The 12,715-nt window shown below is 42.2% G+C and overlaps 1 protein-coding gene across 2 annotated transcripts in view; it reads left to right on the top strand.

Moving 5' to 3' along the window:
- The first annotated feature begins 2,228 nt into the window (after positions 1 to 2,228).
- The window catches only part of PRMT8 (protein arginine methyltransferase 8), a 56,906-nt gene continuing 46,419 nt past the window's right edge, over positions 2,229 to 12,715 (top strand). The window contains exons 1-2 of one of the 2 annotated variants that reach the window (XM_021548873.4): positions 2,229 to 2,503; positions 3,103 to 3,246. In XM_021548873.4, the coding sequence (XP_021404548.2) occupies positions 2,456 to 2,503; positions 3,103 to 3,246 (192 nt within the window). In that variant the 5' untranslated portion in view covers positions 2,229 to 2,455. The remainder of the gene's footprint in view (positions 2,504 to 3,102; positions 3,247 to 12,715) is intronic. The other variant, XM_021548872.4, reaches the window with a different exon arrangement.

Raw genomic sequence — 12,715 nt, forward strand, 5'->3', positions numbered from 1 at the left:
CCAAAACATTCATCCTTATGCTGGAAATGAAGAGACTGGAAGGCTTTCCCAGTATCTGTAAAACATCAGCACCATGTTCAAGGATGAGCAGTCAGGTATCATCTGTGTTGACAAAGAGGTGGAGGAGGACAAGAATAGGTGCCAGGGTAAGTCATGCAGTATCTGAAGCATAGGAGAGAAGGCTATATTAAATCTCTGCCTGCCAACTTTGCTAGTTGCCGAGTGCTTTTGAAAATCTGATGCCTCATTTAGCTGACTAAAGAGTGATTGAGCTGTACCAGAAATACAAACCCAGCTGTCAGAGAAAACTGGAAAATATGTTCTGGAGTAGTTTTTCAAAATCAAATTCTTTTTCTCTATATAGAACACTGGTTTATTTTAAAATGTTTAATTAGGATAAGTTTAGCTGTGTGTACCACCTGAAAATAGGAAAAACACACTAAAACTATGCAGGTTAGTCCAAATGTGTGCTGACTAAAACTTCATGCACTCACTAACCACCAGATATTCATGCCATAGCAGAGAAAAACATTGTGACAAAGATTGCAGAGACATTAAATTTTTATCTGAAGGTTATTTTTTTTTACCCTTACCCCTTCACTTAGAAATCTAAGTACTTGGTGAGAAAGATGCCCATAGCCAATGATTATGAGAGTAGCTTTGGAATACCTGGCAATGACTATAGACGTTTTTGTGTTTGAAGGGTTTTAGGACCTTCAAAAGCTCTGTGAATGTCACAAAGAAAAAGGGAGATGACCTGCTTCCACCTCTGTCATTACTTAAGTCTCATGCCTGGAAGGTGTGAAATTAAATTCTACTATACAAACACAGGAGGTGTGGATGATTACTGAAAAAATTAGCCGTGATGTGGAGCTAATGAAAGAACTTGAGGTGTCAAAATGAATGTGAGATGAAAGGAAGCTTGTGAAAGACTGAGTGATCAAATGGCCCTGCAAAGTGTCACACAGAGGTCCAGTTTTGGAACATATGTCTAAAACATATTCTCATATTCTGAAACCACGTCATATGGTACCTTTGTGCCCTACATGGCATATCCTCATTGCCACTTGACATTTCCGCATACCACACACGTTCTGCTTCCTTAGGTTTCTTACTTATTACTGTGTGATTTATTACAAATTCCTGAAATCTAATGGATACCTACCAATCTGTTTCTGAGCAAGAATTTGTGAGGGTCATTCAAGAAAAAAGAAGAAATTCGCCTATTTAATTTTCTTGGCCCCACCACCTCATCCCCATGGGGCAGAAGAATAATTTTGATCTCTACTCTCTAATTCATATACTCTATTTCCAGTCCCCCACCCCCAGGAATATTTCTGCCTCCCGAGTGCCCAGGGACCTCCTGGGTTTTGGCAGTACTTCAAGGTATGTCAGTATTCCAGAGGTCAGATGAGGATAAACTCTAATTGAAAGGTATTAAAATAGTCTGCAAGAGACAAAAATTCAAAACCCCAAATCTATCAAAATTTTTTACTGATGAAGCATCTGGGCTGGCCATGTCCTTAAAATATGCATCAAAAGTAATCTTTCAAACCTCTTCTTCAGGTCTCCATTGGCACCCCCAGAGGAAATAATTTCAAACTGTTCAGAGAGCAGCAATCCTGTTCTGGTCCTTGAAATCCTTCGAGCAACACACACCCACACAGCAGCATTATTTTCTCACCTCCTCCGTATAAAAACAAAACAGAAACGTGAGAACAGTGGGCTGGAGATGGAGCTGCGGAAAGTGAAGTTGGAAGGATTAATTATGTAATACGCCCCCTCTCCCGCCCTTACCCGCAGCAACACGAGTGAGGTAAACCCAATCCTCCCAGCTGACAACTCAGAACTAGAAAGTGCCCGGAGGAGTGAAAGCAAAATAAACGTGTGGGGAAGGTGGCGATGCACTCCTACAGAGGAAGATGTCATTAGGAAAAGGCTAAAAACAAGTTCAAATCACCTTTAGCCTCTTCCCTCCCCTCCCCAGCAAGACCTCTCCCTCCGCCTCTTCCCCTCTCCTCCCCCCAGCTCCTCCTCCCCCCTTTTCAGCAGGAGCTGCAGCCGGATCGGGACTATATCCCTACAGTTCACGGCTCTCTGACGGAGCGTGGATCCTCCTGAAAAACTTCAAGTAAAACAGGAGCTGGGAGAACACACACACGAAGATATATTAAGAAAGCAGGTTTGCTACTTAACTCGGAGGAAAGAAGCTGGAGCAGACTTCTTCGGTTGCTCTCTAAGAGCCTTGCCGAGAGTCCTTGCAAAGAAAAGTGTTGCTGATTCAAAAGAAGAGGAGGGATGGGGAAGAGAAAAAAAAAATTGTGCATGTCTGTGTGAGAGAGAGACAACGTGTGTGTGCGTACGTGTGAATGCGTGCTTGTGTGTGAGAGGGTGTAGGCGACGGGTGGGGGGAGCTTGAAATTATGTATTTTTTTTCCCTACGAAAGACACGTGAATGCAATTCCCAGTGAGGGGCACCAAGCTCTGCCCAAGAGCAGAAGGGGTAGGGAGAGGGAAAGGGAGAAGAGAAGGAAGGGAAGGGGAGAGGGGGGGAGGAGGGAGGGAGAAGGAGGAGGAGAAGGGATTTCTATTTCAGAAGACATTCATAGAAAGAGGGTGGCAAATTCTGTGACCGTCTTTAAAGGAAGTGTCCTGGGACATAGAGAGAAAGAAAGAAGCCCAAAGAAGGAAAATAAAGGGCTATGATTTCCTTGTCCTGTTGCTTTGTCTCTGGCTCCCTCTGCCTCTGGAAGAGTAGCCACAGGACACAAAGATGCCCAGCTGGTCACTGCACGCCCAAGTTCAGTTTAGCTGGTGCTTCTCTCCTGTTTAGCCTGACTGCTTTCTCTGAAGGGGAGGACTCATAGCCCGACAGCCTTTTAGTTTAACCTGAAGAGTGTGTGCCGCCTCTCTCTGCCCACCCCAAGAACTCGCTGGAGGTGGAGGAGAGGGGAGAAAGAGGAGGACTTGAAAGTGCCTGAGGAGCTCCCGATGCTAAGAGGAGACAAACATTCCTGTGGACGACGAAGAAAGGACAAAGCTGACTGATTTATTGCTGTTTTCCATATTTTTTTTTTCTCCCTGTCCTTTGGCGCACACCAGTGTTTGGAGATCTTTGAAAACACAAACCAAAACACCAGCCCCGAAGCCCCAACCCCTTGGCTAGCTCTTATGGGAATGAAACACTCCTCCCGCTGCCTGCTCCTAAGGAGGAAAATGGCGGAGAACGCTGCCGACAGCACCGAGGTGAGTAAGGATGCGAGCCGGAGCCGGCGCCGCGCTCCCCCAGAGCCGAGCTCTGATCCCTCGGCAGAAGCAGCGGGAAGTGCAGAACAACTTTCCCGGCCCCTCCGGCCAGCTCCTGCCTGCCGTGCTGCTATGGTTTCCTGCATTCGCCCCCCCTCTCCCCCCGATCCCTCCGTTCCCCGTGGGCAGAGAAGTTTGCCCGCGCCGAGCCCTCCAGGCGCTCGGGGCTGCTCCGCGGCCGCTTCCCGGGAAGTTGCGCGGCCGCGCGGCGCGGAGGCTCCGCGGGGCTGGGGGCAGCGGGGACGGGCGGCGGCGGTTCGGGTGTTGGGCGCGCCGAAAGGGACGGACCGTCCCTTGCGGCAGCACCTTGGCCAGCTCCCCGCGCTTTCCGCCGGCAGCCTTGGCCGGGATCGTTCGGGGCCACTTTAGGAGCATCCGCGTCTCTGCAGCATCCTGGATATTACCAGAGCGGAGCTGCCCGAGGTGGGGGCTGTCCGGCTGGCCTGGGCAGTGCCGAAAATAGCTCTGCACTGCCTTCAGGCCGGGAGGGTAGCCTGCGAGGTCTCAGGTTTTCTGCAAGAAATCCACCCCCCACCGCCGCTCCCCCACCCGTTACCTTCCGCTTCCTCAACACTGGGGTTGAGCAGCCCCTGTTTACTTGTCTGGGGCTGTCTTGACCTCACTGAGACTTCTCGGGGGATACAGCAGTGTGCGAAGTCTCAGGTCTGGAAAAGCAGAAGGATGCAGGATGCAGTCCCAGCATCTCTGCGAGCATGTGAGAAGGAGACAGGCGAAAGTGCGAGCGTGTGCCAAACTCCCTGTTTCTATTTATAGGCTGTGCCTAGCACTCTGACTGAACACTTAACACATGCTTAAGCAAGATGCAGCACAGACCTGTACAGACCCCATGGACGTGCACCCCAAGCAACTTTACAGCTTTGCCTTGCAGGGACAGCACTGAACCTTCTCTCCAGTTACCCTGCAGAGGGAATAAAGAGCAAAACCTATTGTGAACACATGACTATTTCATTCTTTCTTTTTTCCACATCTCTGCCCAATGTCTCCTTCTCTCAGTTATTCCTCCCAGTAGGTGTCCTGCTCGCTCATGAATTCCATCCACATTTCTCTTCACAATAGTGTTCTCTCTGCTTGACCTTCATGAATATGCCTCCTTTGCCATGCCAGGTGAAGAGCCAAATTTTCTTAAATGAATGTGATGTAAGCACTAAATCAAAGAACATGCCTGCTACTGCGCTACAACCCCATAGAGTACTGCTTGCAGAAGAGGCATCTATAAATAGAAAGAAGTCTGGCTGCACATCTGTAAACTGTTGTAGACCTGACAGCACATATTGCATTATAGGTCCCAGGATCCCAGGACAGGATTGCAACAAAAAATGTACAAGCACAGACAGCTCCTTTTAAAGCTGTTTTTGTCTATGGAAATTGTTTTTAGACAGGGAAAATAGGTGAAAAGAGCTCTTTAAATATTCCTCTTCTATTTCATTCACTCTTAGCACATTTTTGTTGTTTAATCATGTTTTCCTGCTTGTGCAATGCTGCACAAACTGCAATGTTATTTTATGGAGAAGGTCTTTTTTAACAAAAACAGATTTATTCCAATGTTGCATACAGGTTAGGAGGATATTAACATGCTGTGCTTCATCTCCTCAGAGTATCCATCAGTGACAGACTTGTGAAATGAGAGTGAAAATATTGCAGATTAGGCATATCCTGCTCCACTTCTACCTTCAGAAAATCAGAAGGGATACATTTGTAACCCCTGCATAGATATTTTCTATTTTATTAATATTCTTATTTCTGATATGGTCTGAGAGAAGTTGTCTGTCTGCATATGTGCAGAGGTAGAAGTGCACCAAGCAAAATATGTCAAGACCTGTGAAGCTCTTTTACTCGTCAATCATCTATATTTAGCAAAGCCATATGATACCATTTTGACCTTCAAACCTGTGTGTCTCTAACTTTCTCCTGAAGTTAACAAATAGGCCTGACAGAAGGAATACAGGACAAAATATCTCACTTTTTGACTTACCACAGTGTCAGAGAAAATTAGGAATTGGTATAAATTTGTTTCATTTGAAAGAAATGGGGTACCAATAATACTCATTATTTGATAATAAATTTCTAAAGAATTTTGATGTCACAGTCATAGAGGCATGATATAAACAAAATTAGCAGTAATGAGAGATGAAGAATTAAAACATTTAACAACTAGTCAGAATGCCCTACTACCAAATTATTCCAAAGACCTTCTGGTTCTTGCTTAGATTGATTTCACTCAATTTACTTGTGTTACAGCTTCATAGTATATTTTTCATGTTTCGGGGTTGTTTTGGTTTTTTTAAAATCTACCACAACTAAGAGCATTTATCAAAGTTTTGGTCAAATATGGCAAGTATACTCTTTCAGTTGTAGGGCAATTTAAAACAATACATTAAGTCAAGGAACATGGACACTGCATGAAAAACAGCTTTTTATTCCCTTGACTACCCTCTGTTGCCCATGCTACCTCTTGAGCTTAAAGAAATGATGAGAACAGGCACAGACAACGAAAAAACAAGGCTACAGGAAGACAACACTCACTCTTTCCTCAAGCAAAGATACAGAATAGAAAAGCAGTTGCTCACTAGAATTGTTTTCCAGTCAAGGAGACACCTTGTGTTACCAGGAAAATTAGAGTGTGCTCTAATTTTATGGTTCCAGCTGTACAGACATTTACATCATTGGTATCCCCACAGCCTTATATATTGATATAAAACATGGTCAAGTGAGTCCAAGTATTGCCACAGGTGCTGTTGGGCCTTGGATCAGAATATCAGAACTATCAGAATGGTTTTGCAATTTATTTCACTGATGACAGCCTGGTATCAGTCTATCTGGTAGAGTTTATGTAGGAACAATGGTTTGTTGTATGTGTTTATAGTACCCTGAGAATACACAGTGTTTTGTATAAAAACAAAACTCAAAGGGGGGAAAAAAACCCCTAAGATTTTTCTGTTTAGACCCTCACTAAATACCATGAGGTCCCAATAATAGGAAACTTGCCAGAATGGTTTCAGATCCGTGTGTGCAGCACACGAGAAAAAAAAAGATGCAGAAAATATTTATTGCCCATGGCCATCACATGAATATTTAGAGATGTTCCACTGGAACAAAAGAATCTTTCCTTCTTGAGAATCTCTCCTCAAGATACAAGAATGAACTTCTGTATCTTTAGTCACGAAAGGAGGCTTGTCTAACAAAAACAAGACTGTTTGCATAATAACAGAAGCAGAATTGTGTTCTCTGCAAATAATTAAAGACACTCTGACAGAAAACAAAGTAAAAGAGAAACTGTTCCTTGTAGAAAATATGTGCAAAGGTTCTGCAAAAAGGAAGAAGTGTGATTTCATAAGAAGTGTGCCTGACTGTAACCTGTGAGTCTGTGACAGGTGAAGGGGACACAACCTTAAAATCATAGAATGATTTGAGTTGGAAGGAAAATTTAAGGTCATCTACTCCCCCCACCTTGCCATGGGCAGGACATCTTCAACTTGACCAGGTTGCTCAGAGTCCCATCCAACCTGACACTGAATGTTTTCATGGATATGGTGTTAATCACCTCTCTGGGCAACCGTGCCAGTGTTTCACCATCCTTATTGTAAAAGATTTCTTCCTTATGTCTTGTTTATATATAAGTCTAGTCTAAATTGACCCTCTTTTAGTTTAAAACCGCCATGCCTTGTCCTGTCACAACAGGTCCTGCTACAAAGTTTGTCCCCATCTTTCTTGTAGGCCCTCTTTAAGTCCTGAGAAGGTGAAATAACCACAAAGTGCTGCAGCAGCACAAAGTGCCAGGGTTTATGTGCACATCCAAAAGATATCTCCCTGTAACAGGCTAGTGTCTGACTGAAACGATCCTAGAGCTTGAAACTGATCCGGTTTTGTACAATCTAAATGCTCGGTAACTTCATAAAAAGCTATGCTTGTGCAGAAGACTTCACAGTCTGTAGAAAGAAAAGATTCCTGTCTCATTACTAAGAATAGAGAGATCAGTTAATTTATTTATGATAGCATAATGGAGTCCTCCCAGAATGACCTATTATGCAAACCTTGGGCTTTGGTTAGATTTGGGGTAACTTGCCTAATAGATGTACTTCCCTAAACAGATGAATAAAACTGATTCAGGATTGTGTGATCTGGATCAGCAAAGGTAACTGACCGTTCCGTTGTCAGAAGTGGGGTTCTATCTGCATGAAATCCAGTCATACAACTACTGAGGGGGAAAAAGTATATTATAGAATCTGTTAAAACCATGAGCTTCTGTTTGTGATTTATGAGTAGGAAGAGGAATTTCTTCTTAATAAACTACCAAAGCAGAAATTAACAGAAGCAGAGCAGGAGCATGTATAATAGAGAAAATTGGACTGAATTTATTCAGTAAACCAAAGTTTTGCTCCTGGTTATTGTGCTGAGTGTTCTTGCAGATAGAATTAATTCTCCCTAAGATTTTCCATTCATTATATTGGATTCTATGGTTCATTAGTGAGAGGTCTTGTAGAAATTTCTTATTTGGTGTTATTTGATTGCTTAGAACAGTATATATGAATGAACATTAATGAGTGGGTGATGTTTATCCAAGAGAGAAACAGCACTGCTGTATGTTGTACATCTTGGACTAACAGAAGTCACGAGAGGTGTGGTCTGGTGTCACAGAGCCAGCTGAGGAGGCAGTTTGTAACATGAATTTCAACCTTACTGAGTGGCCACATGCCTGTGTCACATCACTTTGAACAGGAAAAGTTGAGGCTGTGTGCAAGTGGTGTAGGTGAGCTACAGAGACCAGGCCACTGGCTCATGATCCAGAGGTTTTTGCACAGCTGACAAGGCAATCAGAAAGCTGACCCAGGATGTCAGGGCTTCACTGAGGGTGTAGTCAAATTCACAAGGGCTATAGAGGCAGCTCTGAGTTAAAGCAGGGAATATTCCACCTCCAACACATTTTGATCCTTTACAATGCTAATACGAGAGCTGAGTTGCCCATGCTATTAGACTAGTACAAGATACTAGTACAAGGTAGTTCTAACATAGTCATAGGGGCTTTTTTTTTGGTTTCTAGCCAATTCAAGAGTGGGGAAGCAGAAATATGGCTCTGAGCCACCTTCTACAACTTCAGCTGTGCAGAACATTAACTTAGCTAGCTGAAGATACATCTAAATGCATTCCACTCCTTTCTCAGATTTAATACTGAAAGTTCAAGGTATTGACCATGAAATTTTGGCCCCATTGAAGAAATAGATTTTAGTTGGCATTAATAATAGAGATAGGGTGAAGAAACACTCATGCTTAAGTAAAGAGTAACAGCAATCACTCAAAGAGAGTTTCAAGATAAAGATATCTTATCATGGTTCATCCTCTGCCAGCATAGGGTTGTTTTAGTGAGTAATGTTTTAGTGTCAAGAAGACTGGGATTTGTAGAAAATGTCTTGTTTATATTGGTGACATCATGGGCCAAATCACATTGTGTCCTTGTGCCAATGTTAAAAAAGGACTTCCATGCTAGTGACCAGGCTTTAATGACACATTTTTTTCCAGCTTCAGTTTGTGAAAAGCAGAAAATTCTTCAGAGAAGAGCACAAGATATTTTGTAGATGATAGATTTTGTAATTGTTTACATCCATGCAAAAATTGACCTTAGCAAGACTGATTCGCATGCCTTCCAGAGCTCCATCCTGATTGTGAAAGATGAAGGCTTGTGCCTTTACTGGTAAAGGCAGAGCAGAGAAATATTTAAACATAAAAAAGCATTGAACTATTCTTTTCATAATTTTGTCTCCGCCTTGCTGAGTTTGCAACAAAGTTCAGTCCCTTGACAGGTGAGATATTGAACAGCTGAAGTGGGTGAGTGATGAAACTTGTTGCTCCTACCTCTGATTCCACAGAGAATTCTGTGTACCTCCTGCCCTGATCACTAGCTTTAATTCTGTCTTTATTTTGACCTAGAAGTTTTGGATAAAATGGGTCTTTTCCATATTTTTCTTTTTCCTTTGGGAGTAACCTCTAATTAACAGAAACAATAAACACTCATCTCAAGGAAGTAAAGAGGAGATTACCCAATAAGTGGCTGAGTTGATGACCATAAGGGTGTCTTCCCTATGCCAGAATGGAGCAATTGTTGATTAATCACAGCCTACCTGGCTCTTCCCTGTGTCCTTGAACAGGTCCTGGCTGGCTTCATGAAGTCTTTTGGCATGTTATTTCTTTTGGGGTCTTGCAGAGCTGAGTCACTTCATAGTTTCACTTTTAAGCTGGGATTAAAATTGTGGAGGGGCAGGTACTGATCTCTTCACTCCTGTGACCAGTGACAGGACTTGAAGGAACAGCATGAAGCTGAGTCAGGAAAGGTTAGGCTGGGTATCACGAAATGTTTTCTACCCAAAATTTTGTTGGGCACTGGAACAGGCTCCCCAGGGACGTGGCCACAGCACCAAGCCTGAAGAAGTGTTTGAACAACATTCTCAGGCACATGGTGTGATTTTTGGGGATGTCCTGTGTAGGGCCAGGAGGTGGACTCGATGATCCTGATGGGTCCCATCCAACTCAGTTTATTCTATGATTCTGTGATTGATTCTATTATTCCATGATTTAAGAGGTACAGTAAGGTCAAGGATGATAGCTTTACATATTTCTTATATGCTAGATTTGCTAAATCCCAGTTCTGAAAAATAAAAAAACCCCAAATTTAAAAAAGCATATAAAATGCTGTCTTTTCCATGATCTACATAATTATAAAAATGGAAACTCACTTTAAAAATATGGAATAAAAAAACCTATTTATCTTTTTTTTTTATTTCACCAACAATTCAGAGATTTAAAGACTAGAATTGGAAATAAGGCAGACTCATTTTCAGAAGTACTCACTGCCAAGTTAGCTTTTCTGAAAATTCTGTTAAGTGCAGAAATTAAATATAATTTTCCTTTGTATTTTCAGTGTGAAATGCTAGGTGATCATAAATAAAATGTCAATGTTTTTCTTTCCAAAATGAAGAGAATATTTTAGTAATAAAACATTTGAAAGGATATTAAGGTGAGAAAAAATTGTTTAGCTGAAGTTTTTGACAGAGAAACAATAAAGAAGGTGACGAGAATACCATTCTCCCTCTGTTAAAATATGCTGTCCTGCAGTACATACTTTTGGAAATTTCTGAGTATTGAGGACTGTATCTGGGTCCTTTCCTCACAGAGTGAATTCTTGTTTAAAAAGAGGTATTACCACTTTTTCTAAATGTTGATCACAGAAAAGGAGCTACTTAAACTCTTAAGCTATTTTTTTTTTTTTTTTTGAGGATGGGGACCCACCTTGGAAGAGAGACATAGAGGTGTGTATTTTCTAAGACATTGTTTATTATCACTGTTCTGCTCAGCTTTTCCTGGTCCCAAACTCTTCACCATAGTGCAGCTGGCAAGCTTCCCATTCAGCATTCTGCTGGTGTACAGCACACATTTCAGTTCCTAGTGCTCTCCTTGTCCTGTCCCAAGCTACCAAGTATATCTGAGTTATTCTGCCACAGTTCCCCTCAGTCCCCCTTTTTAGAAGAAAGAGTAGCACTTCCGTCTCTCATGTCAGTATGGTGAAAGTAAGCATCTACTGGCTGGGAAGCAGTAATATATTGTAAAACTACAAGGAGTAGTGTTAAAGTGTTCCCTCAGTGGCCACAAAGCACTTGGGGTCATGTGTGGCCCTCCAGTTCTCCTGTCCTGCTTGTCCTTTTTTTGGCCAGACAACTTACGTTTCTTTGCTTCCAATAGGACCAGGAAGGCTCAGACCTGGTTTCAGATCCCAGAATAATATGTGACCAAGACAGGGCCTTCCAACAACAATCCACCAGTTCAAATATATTTCTGCTTTGGACCTTAATTTCTCATTTAGCTAGGAAGATAGGAGACGTTGCCATCTGTTTTAGTTTCTAGTTGTCTCCATGTGCTTCTTCAATCCACTGCAAAATTTGACCCCAGCTTGGGAGAAAGACCAGCTACTTATATTCTTTTCCTTAGTCACACACTGTAACTCATTCCGAACTACTTCTATTTGAGGACTATGTATCTCATGATTGTGCCCCATATTAGACATTAACCTGTCTGAGTTTGTACTTTTTTATTTTACTTTAATATGATTTACATTAGGATATATCAGGAGTAACACCTCTGAGTCCTATATAAATAGGGATCCCAGTGGTGTGGCAAAACCCAACGTGTTGATTTGAACAAACTTCTGTAGACCAGCTCATGCAACCTCACATGCAGTGTAGAACAGTCACTAGCATTAGGTCATTTTGGCCATTGCTGTCCCTGGCCAAGCCTTGAAAATCTGCAAGCACAGAGATTCCACTGCCTCTCTGGGTAACCTCTTCAAGGGCTGCACCCTCAGCCAGTTCTCAGAGGACAAGTTTTTCATACTGTCCTATCTGAACCTCAGTAGTTGCAGGTTGTGACCTTTTCACCTCAGTATCTCATCTTCTGCTATTTAGAAGAATTCTCTTCCATATTCTTTGTAACTATTTTTCAAGTACTTGCAGGCTGTTGTTAGATTGTCCCTTAGTCTCCTCTTTCACAAATCAAGTTCAGCACACAATAATCTCTTCTCATATCTCTTCTTGTCTTCTCAGTCCCATGAACATTGCATTATATAGTATCTTGTATCCTGCTTACCTCTTGTTAACTAAATAAACTCTGCAGAAATTGTTATGGGAATGGAAAGGAAGAAATTTTTCCTAAATGAAAGAACATAGTAGAAGACTAACTGATTAATGCACATGGCCAAGTAGCATCAGCAAAGTGTATTTTGCAGAAATCCCCTGTGACAGAGCCCAGCTGTATATCTGCCATGTTTTACTTCAGTATTTTGGGTCAGTAGTTTCATATTTTCCCTAGAAAGAGAGGTAAAATCTAAAAAGTAGCACTGCTTCTTACCCACAGTTAGCATCTTATGTAAGTGCACATCTGGAACAGCTGTTTCAGGAGGAAATAAAATGAGATCGAGTTAACCACATCACAATATAATTGTCTCCTTAGAAGACACAGTGTTTTACACCTAATTAGGATTAGCCAAATTTACTAGGAGCAGGGGGTGTTCCGCAGTTGCTAGGGATGCTTGCCTATTGTTAAGCCTTAAAAAAAGGTAAGGGCCATCATTACCCTTTCAGTTTTGTTGGCTTTGGTAAAACCCAGTAAATCCTCTGCGAGCCTGAAGCAGACCAAGGATGCAAAATAGCAAAACTGAGATATAAAACAGTTATTGGGCAGAGGAGATGAAGAAAGGGAACAGATTTTAGAGTGTAAGAAAGTATGTTACAGACTGAAATTTCAGCTGAATCCTTTTCAGCTTTGTGTAAGTATGCTGATCTCTTAGATTCTTTGGATTAGAAGAGGCAAATGTAAAGTTACCCTCAAGTAAAAGTCCTGTTCTGGA

The sequence above is a fragment of the Lonchura striata genome, chromosome 1 (assembly GCF_050655825.1).
Source record: "Lonchura striata isolate lonStrDom1 chromosome 1, ASM5065582v1, whole genome shotgun sequence".
Classification (NCBI taxonomy): domain Eukaryota; kingdom Metazoa; phylum Chordata; class Aves; order Passeriformes; family Estrildidae; genus Lonchura; species Lonchura striata.